Consider the following 12,671-nt stretch of genomic DNA (forward strand, 5'->3'; position numbering starts at 1 on the left):
CTGGGGCTATCGGAAGGTCCCTCTTTCAATAGGTATTGTCTCTAAAATTGGTTGACTCTCTAAAATGAATCACTTTATTGTTTTCCTTTCTGATGTAAGTCACTCTGGATAAAAGTGTCTGTAAATGTAAATGTAGTGGTCTACTGAGTTACAGGAAACTGAATTACACATGTTTTCTGGACAATACCATGGACTTTTTGACATTACTGTAAACTTACAATTACTTAGCAATTTATGATAATTACCCAAGGTTTTTGTCATCATGGCCTGCAGGGCCTTAAAAATAGAGGTGCTTCACGAGGCCATAGAAAAACCTTTTCTGGCTGAATATTTCCTTAATGAACCTTTACCATCTGAAAAAACTTTCCAAGTTTCTTTAAATTGTATAACAGTAAAAAAGAAATGACTCTTTTAAAGTACTTTTGACTGAATGATTCTTTATAGTAATAGAACCAAAAATGGTTCTTCTATGGCTTCACTGTGACAAAACTTTAAAGCGTTTTTAAGAGATGTGACATTTTGGGTTTTTTGATAAATTCAATAATGTACAGTATAGTTTGTCTGAATGTAAACATGTTATGAATATTATGAATTCTACAACTTTGCTATTAAAATATTTTATTGAGTCATGTCAGGTGCATTTCAATTTGATTGAAAAGTCAATATTAGCACAAAAATATCAAAACACAAAAGCAGTTTAACTACATACAACGTAGTAAAGGTCAACAATCCTTAGATTCACATATTTGTAAAATCAATTTCTTCACCTGTCATTTAAACACGATCTGCTTAGGAGTCCGTGTTATTCACAATCAAACCTTTTCCCATCTCAATTAAGCCTCAATTACCAAATAATATTTGATAATCACTTCATATGCCCAGATTGCATTAAGAACATGAACGTAACAGAGGTAACACCATCCTCTATACTATAGTCTATGAAATACTCAGTATTTGTTTAGATTTTCCCAGTTAGGAGAAATTGATTCAATGTATGGATGCCAGATTAACTACCCATGAACCTTTGAGAACTGTTCTGAAGTCCCCTCAGTGTTTTCTCAGTGAACTGATAGGTGAGTTTACGCTTGACTTTGCAAATCTCTCCTGTTCTGGAGTAGTTTCTGAGGGCTCGCGCCATTTTCTGGTATGTCATTGTCTTCCGGTTGCCCTTGCGTCGGCCCCACATCTCTGCCAGCTTTTCCTTGTTTTGGGAGGAGAACTGGAACGTTCCGTTGTTAGATTGGACCCACCAAATGCAGCTCCGCATATCTGGTGTCTGTAGCATCTCATATAGGAACTGAAACAGCCGTTCTTTCCTTTTACCTGAGAAAATGTATTGTTTATAAAAATTTTTATTTCATTAAAAGGTTACTTCACATGTTTTAAACTGTATTGTTTGCATAATCAGTTGAAAATAAGCGACATGGTAAAACTATAAACAACTCATCATTTGACAAAAATGTAACTTGTTTACATGTTTACATGACAACAATGTAGTGAAAAACAGAAAAATGTTTTTCTTTGCTTCAATTAAAAATTTCACATACACAAAACAATGCATCCGTGTTTACACAGATCTGCAGAGATGACTAATTCAACTGTATTACGTGTAACAGGCCAGTAGATGGCGATGCTACCTTGTAAAGTAACACTTTATGCCTTTACACATATGCATACTTCTGCACTGTAAAATGTGAGTAAAAATGTGGGTAAAAAAGTAACTTAAAGAATTACTTTAATTAAAGTGAATTTTTAAACTTAAATATTTTCGGTGTTACCAATTGAAGTTATTTAAACTCATTCTCTGCCAGCCTTTTTTTGAAAAGTTGCCCGTCAGCATTTTTTCACAAAACTTTCACAAAATGTCTTCCAGGAAAAAAATTCTAAAAATATATAAAGATACAAATATATCAAATGAAAGAACAGACCCTCTGCTTTCATCCTATCTATATTTTTCTCTGTTCATAAACTTTTAAATATGGGTATTTTTCTTAAAAAAAATTTTTTTTTGCAAAAAGCTGAAATAATTGCATTTTTGTGAAGGAATTTTGTTAGAGATCAGTTTCAGAACGATTATCAAAACATACACGGAGTGTAAAATTAATAAATAATCTTTTGACTTCAGTTTTTTCATAAATTGGGTAAATGCTTCATCTAGGATACTCGCAGTATTACAGATTACCATAAAAACTCATCAAGAACACGTTTTTTATGCAAATGTTTTCTTTTAATTGACGAGATAACTCGTCAATGGCAGGGAATGAGTTAAGTTATTTTAAGTTGATCCAACTTTTACAGTGTACATAACTGTACACATACATAAACAATCAAATACAAACAATCAAGTTAAAATCTTTTAAGTTAAAAAATAAAAACTTTTTAATAACATAAACACAGTGTAAAAAAGTAATATTAACACAATATCAACACAAGTTTTTGTTTTACCTAAATTAAGTCAAATAGCTGTCTATAAGTTATGTTAACTATATACTAGTCAAAAACTTAAAATTTTAAAGGCGGAGTCCATGATGTTTGAAAGCCAGTGTTGATATTTGAAATCGCCTAAACAAACACGCCCCTACCCCAATAGAATCTGGACCTTCTGTTGATAGACCCGCCCCACACATACGCAACCCGGCATTTGATTTGATTTGATTGGCTATAAGTGTGTTTTGGTAGTCGGCCCGTCTCCTTTTCCAAACCGTTTTTCAAACATCGTGGACTCCGCCTTTAAGTTTAAATTACTTGCATAACCATTGTTGTTTTGGTTATACTCACACTATAGACTGAATGAAAACATGCGCATAACGTCAAAGTTTTCACAGATTCACGTTTATGTAATTTGTGCGTAGACAACAAGAGATCGTTATTAAAAGCTGGCACTGTCTTTGAAACCCATCAAGTATGCGTTTCAGGACTCATTATGTAACAGCAAAAAAACTTGTATTTTATTTAAAAGTTTTATTAATAAACTTTTAAAACAGTTTATTGGTGTCATGTAAATGGCCCCAAGGACAAAACAATTACAACTTAATGATTCACTCGAATCTAGTGGTTCAAATGACTCACTCTCAAACTGTCCAAAACAATCAAATTCGCAAAACTGAATCATTCTTCCCAAAGTCTAGGTGACAAAAGGACAATTGATATATAAACAATGCCACGTCTTACCCGAGAGTGGCGTATAAGCCAAAGAATCACACACATTCTGTCTCTTCCCGTCTGCACTCGGAGACGGTGGGAATTCTTGACAGCCAGAGCTGGTAGACAGGGAATCTGAATCACTGCAATGGTTTCTGTCATACTGGCAGTGTCCCTGAAACAGATTACTATTATTAATAACAACCACTAATGACTTTCCCAAACTTCTTTTATTTCAATATGACTCACCCACTCATTGAGACTGGACTGACAGGGCCACGATTGATGCTGCTGGGTCTGTTCATGTGTGTTCACTGTCGCTGGTACTCCACCATAATGCCATTCATATGCATAGCGACCGGACCAACTGTTCTCTATAGAAACAAATCAATCAATATTTTTCCACACAAAACAATCAACACACAATCTTGGAACCTGGTTTTGTTTGAGGTTATGTAGTTGTACTGTAACATCACAATAAACATTTTAAGGTTGAATATAGAAACTGAATCAAAACATTGCCACTTTGACTCTACCAATAATATCATTTTGGGCCAGGGCTATTTGTGTGTCTGACCAATGGCAGATGTGGGAATTATTATTCCCTGTGAAAGGCATGAAGTCTCATAATCTAATGATGAGATTTGGAGCATTAAATCATTGATTTCAATCTTTAAAACAACCTTACTCAATGTTACTTACATACAATGTTTTTTACATTATATGGGAAGATTTTGGGCACTATCGTACACCCGCGACCCAAGTGTTTTTTGCTAGTTTTAACCTGATGCAGTTATCATTTTTTAACATCTAGCGTCACGTCATGCATTTGGGCCCATTTGTGTGCCCATGGGTGTGCTAGTCTGAAAATGAGGTGTGTTCAGGTGCATTGTTGGCGCGTTGCTATTTTGATGCAACTAAAATAGACCAAGATGCCATTAACCAACTAAAACCTGGTCTGAAGTCTAAAGTCAATGGCGCAATATTGTTTTTGTTATTTAAAGAGCGCGTTAGTAATATGCGCCTATAAACAGGACGACAATGCGCATTTGCTTATCACACACATGAATGCGCAGCAGCACACAAACATTTTTTAAATCTAAAAATGAATAAAATCTAAACGATTATTATATCATACATTTTGAATATATAATTTTTTAAACATCAATTTTAAACTAGTGGTCTTCTTCCTATACATACAGTTTTTCCGCTTACAAACTCTTCCATGTAAATAGGTAATTCGCCTTTGGCGTGTATGCAACTGGCTTTTAAAGAAAAATTTCCTTAGCTGGGTTTTCACAGCCTGAACCACACTGTTGGAATTTTTGTCTGAGGTGTTTTCTGGTCGGTACGGATGTTTTGACATTCCCTGACATTTGTGCTTATTTTAGTTTTCCAACATTTTAACAACTTCCTCAAACTAAACAATGCTTTACATTTTTGTGACATGGACTCCCCTGTACCAAATGTATACACCATGCTTAAAAAAAATACAGAAGTGGGTTTTCCCTCAGCTTCCCTCCAAACACTCACCTGCTATGCTGTGCTCCTGTTCAGTTCTGCTTTGGACACATGGTCCTGACATCACCTCCACTGAGTGCTCCAGCAGGTACTCCTCAATCACATCAAGATCCACAATCCCTGATGACGCTTCCCTGGGTCCAAGTTCTTGAAAATACTGAATCTGTGTGTACATGAATGCATACTGTCAGAAAGAAAATGGTCAAAATATGTACCCCGGCTGTCACTGGGGCTGTCCCCTTTAAAAAAAGCAAAGCTTTGCACCTAAAGAGTTCACACGAGTACCTAAAATATACAAATTAGCATCTCAAAGGTAAATATTTGTACTAAATGTATCTGTACCCATTGGAAGATATAGGACCATTTTAAAGGGTAAATATTTTTCATCAGTTTTACTAACAGCACTGTAAAAAATAATTTGCTGTAATTAAGTAACCAGTTTTGCCAGTAACTTACTGTAGAAGATTAAGTATGAAAATGTTTCATGTTCATTTAACTTTGAACAAACTGTTGCCAGTAAATAACATAGATGTAAAATCTACAGTAAGTTACTGGCAGCTAGTTGGCACAGTAATACTGTAATTTCTACAGAATTAGAATCAATGCATCACTGAATAAGATACACGTTTTATACAATGTACTATAACTATGTACACTGTACACTTACATTTTTAAGTTGAATCAATTTGGATTTACAAGTCATTGACTAGTAATGAGTTGCTGTAACTTATAAAATAAAGTTGACACAACTAAAGCAAATTCAACTTGATTTATTAAGCAACTCATCACTTGTCAAGATAGTCAAAATGACTTGTAAATCCTAGTTGATTAAACTTAAAAATGTAAGTGCAAAAAGATTTACAGTGTAAATAAATGAGAATGTAAAAATACTTTGCTGCCTTTAAAATCTTTGTTAAATCAACTCAGATTTACAAGTCATGTCAACTTACTATTATTTATTTTGACAAGAGATGAGTTGACTTTTTTCAACTATATTTTATAAGCTATAGTTATAACAACTCAACTCTGGTCAAGATAAATAATGGTAAGTTGAAATGACTTGTAAATCTGAGATGATTCAACCACAAAAATTTAAGGCAGCAAAGTATTTTTACAGTGCATTTTACCTTAATTTGTTTCTTGTTAAACTTACAGGACAGAATTTATTGTAGCCTAATTTAGAAAATTATGTAAAGCACAGCTGTGTAAATAAGTAGGTTATAATATCCAAAGTTTTACAGTTGTTTAACAAGAATATCTAACCTAGTAATAATAAGGATGAACTGTGTTTTCAGCGGACACATTTGCATTGTGAGTTTGAGTAAACAGTTTTGGTTACATTATGCATTTATTTTGACAGACAAAGTAGATCCTGTAAACACGCAAGCTTATACATTGGCCCTTGGACATTTTGGCCTTACATGTAAATGAATTTATATCATTACAATACACAAATTTCATCATAAGAAAACATCAAACTATGCAACTTTTTTTTTTAAGTTAGTTAGAGTTACACAGTAAATAAATGTGGTACACTGTAAAAAAAATTCCGTAGAAATTACAATGTTATTGCAGCTGGGTTGCCGGTAATTTACCGTAGATTTACATTTATGTAATTTACTGGCAAGAATTTGCTCAAAGTTCAATCAATTTTAAATATTAACAAGTCTTTATCTTTACAGAATAAAACTATACAATTACAGCCTCATGCAAAGCATTCTGGGAACCAGAAGTCATCATCAACCTTTTTCTGTTTTTTGCTTCAGATTTTGTTTCCCAGAATGTTTTGCTTGATGCTGTTTTTTTAGTTTTACTATATAAAGACAAAGACTTGTAAATGTTTAATGTTCATTTAACTTTGAACAAAATGTTGCCAGTTAAAAACATAAATTTAAATCTACGGTAAATTACCGGCAACCCAGCTGCAATTTCTACGGAATTTTTTTACAGTGTAGAAATGACAGTATTACAGGTGTTGGCAGCTGTTTGCCAGTAACTTACTGTAGATTTAAATTTGTTATTTACTGGCAACAGTTTGTTAAAGGTAAAAGAACATTAAAAATTAACAAGTCTTTACAGAATAAAACTATAAAATAACAGCCACATGCAAAGCATTCTGCTTTGAGAAAAAGCAGAATGCTTTTCATGAGGCTGTTATTTTATAGGTTTATTCTGTAAAGAAAAAGACTTGTTAAATGTTTAATATTCATTTAATTTTGAACAAACTGTTGCCAGTAAATAACATAAATTTGAATCTACAGTAAGTTAATGGCAAATAACTACAGCACCTTTTTAACCCTGAACTGTAAAAATACTTTGCTGCCTTAATTTTTTGTTAAATCAACTCAGATTTACAAGTCATGTCAACAGAGATGAGTTATCACAACTTATAAAACATAGTTGAGAAAAGTCAACTTAGTTTTATAAGTTATAACAACTCACCTGTAGTTATAACAACTCATCTCTAGTCAAGATGAATAATAGTAAGTTGAAATGAGTTGTAATTCTGAGTTGATTTAACAAAAAATTTCAGGGCAGCAAAGTATTTTTTACAGTGTGTATAAACAACAGAACCGCATGCATACTGTATCTGCATAGTAAATATAATGCAAAGTTTGCAAAAATAGTTTGAGTTAATGTTTAATATTTCACCTGCTTTGTAAATATATCACTGTTTTTTGCTTTTCTTTTTAAAAGCATTTATTGACAATCGTTGTTTAATGAACTCAGATTCAACAAAGCTGGAAAAATTCAAGTATACCACAGTCTATCTGTTATAATCTTTACTTTTTTTTTTACTATAAACTAATTTTATTTACTATTTAGCTCCAGTTTTTTCCAAACGTGTTCAGTTCAAATAGAAGTATAAATAATACTCACACTTTCAAGGGTTGCCAGCATCTGAAAAAAATACACAAGGTAGATTTGTTTATCAAATGAAGTTAAAGCCTAAAAAATCAAGGAAATAAATCAAAACCAAATCAAAAACTTTTAGGAGAAACGTCAGCAAACTTGCATTTGTTTACATAACATTAGATAACTTTTTAAATGAGTGTTAAATTACCTTGATGTCTTTCCTTTTGATGTTGCTGAGACAGATTTAAATGTATCACAACCGACAGGTAAGAAACACTGTGTTGAATACACTGTAACTGCTGAATAAGCGTTTGAAACAGAGGGTGGGGTAATGCATCACCTGTTATATACACCTGTTTCCCTTATCTACCCCCTTTATATCCTCTAAACTTTCTCCCCCTCCCACCGTCCTCCTCCCTCGTACTGAAATATTAAAAACATTGTGCCTGCCTTCTGTCATCAAAATGCAAATCTCTATTAGTCAAACATTCAGCTGGGTTTAACAGTATGAAAGTTCTTACAGCCACTCCCCTTATGTTTTGGTCTGTCTTTCCTCGGTGGGATTTTACTTGTAACTGCCATAGCAATTATATAGGTGTATTATTATGTTACATCATTAAGATGACTGTTAGGTTCAGGAACCAGACAGTTGCATTATGATATGGAGGTTCATATAATTTAACTCATTTGCATAAAGCTGTATGACACGAATAGCTTTCATGACAGTATGTGATCATCTTATTTCCTGCTCTGGAGTCAGTAGACTGTGGTAACTGTATAGCGTAGCATTCAGCTGTGATGTGCAACGGGTGTGCGTCAGTAAAACTCTTGAAAAACAACAAAGCTCTTACATAAAGATCAGATTCATTAAACGCAGACAGAAATATGATAGTCTGTGCAATGGGTTAATCATTTCAGGCAAAACAACAATCTAACTTTGTTATTTTTAAATAGCAGTGTGCAGTAACTAGTGCATACTAGATTTTTGCAAAATTGGTGTGCTAATGACACATACTGTATGCTGACTACATACAGTATGAGTATATATCAAGTTTTCATTCCCTGTAGATTTTTCTTTCCAGTACAACTTTCCAGTGTTATGCCAGGTTTGCCATCATTGACTGTCACTGACGTCAAGCTTGATGTGGCAAGTAGAGCAGGTGCCATGTTTTATCTGAAAACTGCAGGTATTGTCAGAGGCGTCATGCCCATTCAAACTGAGGGGGCACCTGCCCCCTTGGTTTTTTTGAGCCAATGGATTTTGCATCCAACCTCAAAATCAAATAAACGTCCATTAATCTGTTATTTGACTTTTAATCTGTTAATATGCACAATATTATACATTCTGTGCTGCATCCTTGTCACTTTTCGGAGATTTTCGCCGTTTTGATCGTGTTTTGATCATGTTACATTACTTTTATTCTGGCGGCAGCTGGCGCTGCAGTCAGAGCGCAGCCGCAGACGTCATCAGTGTCTGGGCGCGCTCACGAGCTCTCTGCTGTTGCTGGCTTGCTGCTGCATTTGGCTATCTGAGGAATTAAAACGTGTTAGAAACGCACACAACATTTCCAAACCCCAGTACGGTAATGTGCAGTTAACCTTCTCTGTGTAGAAAATGTATGGTTTTAAATGTGACCGTCTCAACGTTATATTAGCAGAGATTCATCTTCTTGGCACAACGCCAAAGTTCGCCAAAGTTCACGCGGGCGCGGAATCTCACATGCTCACATGAGGTAAAATTTAATGCAAAAATCCGTTCCTCTAATAATTTTATCTAAACATATTTTTTAAAATCATTATTGAACATTAAAATCAATCACGTGGCTATAGCTTATGTAATTTTCGTTGTTTATATACTTTATGGATTTAAAATTACATTAATTTTATATGATAATGTAGTTGTTGTGCAAAATGCATTAATTACACAATTAAACAAGCCATTAAGACTTAAATAAAACATGCCGTTTCAGATGTGAATATGATGCAAATGTGTCATTATTCCGATTGAATAGTATTTGATATGAAAGTTAGTCATCACTTTTATTTTGGAGGTTTTTGCATGAAAGCAGGGGTTTTCAGATTGTTAGAAATGTAAGTGCCATGGAAAAGACTGAAAGCTCTATAATATTTCGTTTGATGTCTGTATATGCACAAATTTCTGTGAGCTGTTGACACTGTGCCCCCTTAAAAAAAATTGGTGCATGACGCCCCTGGGTATTGTTATTCTTCCAAAATAAAGTCAATGAGTTTGGTACAATATGAGAGCGAAAATGATGACAGGATTTTTAGTTTTGTGAGAAATGTAAGCTTAAGCGCAAGTTCTACCAGGGAAACTCTTATGCCACGTCATTTATTTCACAAGACCTAGCCAATCACTGAGTGTATTTAAGTCCTTTGCTCCCCTGTCCTTGTGTATGCAGAAACTGACGCCAGCATTCACAAACCACCCACTCACCAGGTCGGCTCCGGCTCCGTCCATACACAGGGGTAGGCTTCGCCCCTGCCATCATCTTCAGGCAGGAACTGCATGAATCTGCGATGCCCGGATTCAAACAATGGACAGGGCCTACGCCAAAGAACTATATAATTTCACCCTTAAGCTTTTGCTGTTAATCATTGTTAAATAAATTGAAATTTAGTTTTTCAGGTAGAACTAGTTAAAATCAAACTATGTAACTGCGTTAAATTTCCAACATGATCCCACAGGAATTCATATTTGTACACAATCTCATGGCAATTTGTATGCATTTTATGAGTTTGCTAATTCTTAGCAAGTGAATCATTCAGAAATGTATTATTATTAATAAAAAATAACAACGCTATCTTATGGCAATTCATAAATATTTTACAAGGTGGCTAATTTGTACCACCATTTTCTGTACTTTCGTTTACAATTTGCTTTCACCCCTGTGACGCTAGGGTTAGGGGTGGAGTTTTGTTATTGTTTTTTTATGAGATTTATATCATAGATAGTGAATCATACAAAAACACACAATTATACCATACGTGCCATTTTACCCGGACACGTCCTGGGGTGCGTTTCCTGAAAGAATCGTCAGCCAACTACTGTCGTTAGTTTAGTCGTTACTGACAAAGTTCAACGATTCGGTGTTTCCCGAAACCATAGTTCAAACGCATCGCAAACTTGTGTGGTTTGAACGACAGCTCTTCACCTGTCGTTAGAAGCATCGTTCCTTGTTATTATCATATGTAGACTTACGTTGATCATGCTTTTGAACAAAATAAGCGTAGTACATTCTATATCTATCATTCTAACTATATTAAAATATACGTTTAAAATATATATAGTTAATATATGTCTTAAAGTTTGTAAACAGAATGAAAGCGCTATATTTGAAAACTGCGCATGTGCACAGTCATACGAGCTTTAAGACCCCGGGGAATCCCTGGGAGGAGTGACGTAAGAGGGAACCATAGAGAACTTGCGCATGAATTGAATATCTGGAAAATAAACAACCGATAACTAAATCACGGTAACAAAATAAGTCTTCCGATGCAATATATGTTATTTACAGCAATAATCTGACATTAAATCGATTTGCACAGATTAATTAGTACTTAACCTCCCATGTGACATCATCAACTATGTTGTTGAACCAACATGGTTCAAACGACGAATGTGCGACAAAGTTACTAAGCTTTTGGGAAACAGTCGTGACAAGGTAGTTAGTTTCTCCAACTATGCATCGTACTATGTTGGTTCAGCAGCGAGTTACGTCGTTGTTTGGGAAACGCACCCCAGACCAGGATTTCATGTGCGTCCTCGGAAGTCGCATTTGTCGCATTTGTAGACCTCATATGTCATTGAGGTCAACAAATCTTGGCCAGGACGTGTCCGGGTGAAATAGCACATATGACCACCCTAGATAATCGGATGTTTTTGAACGATTGACTTTGTATGAATTCATAACAACTACCAACTTGTAAAATATACAAATTGTCATGAGATCAAGTTAAAAAATATACAATATTGAAGCCAAACCCCTAACCCTGCCTTTAAACCCAGCATCACAGGGGTCAAGGCAAATCGTACAAAAACTTACGAATTTGGTCATATACAAATTCATATGAATTAGCCACCTTGTACAATACGTACAAATTGCCGTAAGATTGTGTTGCAGATTTCCTGGCAAACAAAATATTACTTATTATATATTAGTCACCTGAGAGTCACATACAGTAAAGTATGTAACTTACCAAAAGCATGAAACAACACAGTTGAAACAACACAGTGGGCGTAAAAGCTTTGTGACATAAGGCTTTGTTGTAGTGGGGAAGTCCCTGTACAGAACTTAGTGGACTACAGAGGAATCTACAGGACACCTTAGAGGAAAAGAGAAAAGGTTTGGAAAGTGAAATGAGGAACAGAGATATTGCATATTGCATATATTTATAATGCACTGAAAACTTTTTGTTTGGGGATGTTTTTAGATTTAGTTCATGTTAAAGCAAATGTGATTTTGTCAGCAATAAAAAGATTCTTGGGACTGAACCTTCAGTACACAGTACTATCAGTAGTATATGATTTAACAACATGTCGAAAATAAATTAAGTGAGCCTGTATAATCTGACAGGGAATTGTTGGTTGAACCTTAAATGTAGTAATGAAATTATAAATGTCAAAAAGGGTACTGTGATTTTAAATTACAGGAACATGTGTGATAATGTCACACCCCGAGGCGGACCCAAATAGACTAAAGGGTCACACCCCTCTTAACTCTTCCACCTCGAGGAGTTTCCCAAGACCACCCCAATGACCAGACAGACGAGTATACTACTATTAAAATAAACTTTATTAAATATTTAAAAAGGGAAAAGGGGGAAGGGAAAAAGGGAAACTTAAAACTAATGTGGCTCTTCTTTGCCTCCAGGGCCACTCGGGGAAAAGACTGGGGACCGGGGCTCTGGCCCAGCAATCCGTGGCGCGCTCCGCTTCTCCTGGAGGCAGAATCAAACACAGTCAGACCAGGGTAAGTACTCCGTTGCTACTCACAGTACTGGGGGATCCTCGTTCCCACACAGAGCTTCACTGATGCAGGTAGGTAGTTGCTATAATCACAGCACCGGTTTATCCCACAGGTTGTGTTACTCACAGTGCCGGGGGATCCTCGTTCCCACACAGAGCTTCACTG

General features: G+C 35.2%; 1 protein-coding gene across 1 annotated transcript; it reads right to left on the bottom strand.

Annotated features, from left to right (window-relative positions):
• Positions 1-641: 641 nt before the first annotated feature.
• LOC135772751 (ETS homologous factor) lies at positions 642-7,853 on the bottom strand. Its single transcript, XM_065282299.2, has 6 exons — positions 7,727-7,853; positions 7,543-7,563; positions 4,675-4,825; positions 3,391-3,515; positions 3,172-3,316; positions 642-1,323 (listed from the first exon to the last, which is right to left on the bottom strand). Exons 2-6 carry the CDS (start codon positions 7,561-7,563, stop codon positions 1,007-1,009), a joined length of 759 nt encoding a protein of 252 aa, XP_065138371.2. The 5' UTR covers positions 7,727-7,853; the 3' UTR covers positions 642-1,006.
• Positions 7,854-12,671: the final 4,818 nt, after the last annotated feature.

This window comes from Paramisgurnus dabryanus, chromosome 21 (assembly GCF_030506205.2).
Source record: "Paramisgurnus dabryanus chromosome 21, PD_genome_1.1, whole genome shotgun sequence".
Taxonomy (NCBI): domain Eukaryota; kingdom Metazoa; phylum Chordata; class Actinopteri; order Cypriniformes; family Cobitidae; genus Paramisgurnus; species Paramisgurnus dabryanus.

Excerpts from the sequence above, each read along its gene's own strand:
- LOC135772751 (XM_065282299.2), bottom strand. The coding sequence starts at position 7,563 with ATGCTGGCAACCCTTGAAAGT. Across the intron at positions 3,516-4,674 it reads ACAGGAGCACAGCATAGCAG|AGAACAGTTGGTCCGGTCGC; the intron begins GTGAGTGTTTGG and ends TTGTTTCTATAG. Across the intron at positions 3,317-3,390 it reads AGTCCAGTCTCAATGAGTGG|GGACACTGCCAGTATGACAG; the intron begins GTGAGTCATATT and ends AATCTGTTTCAG.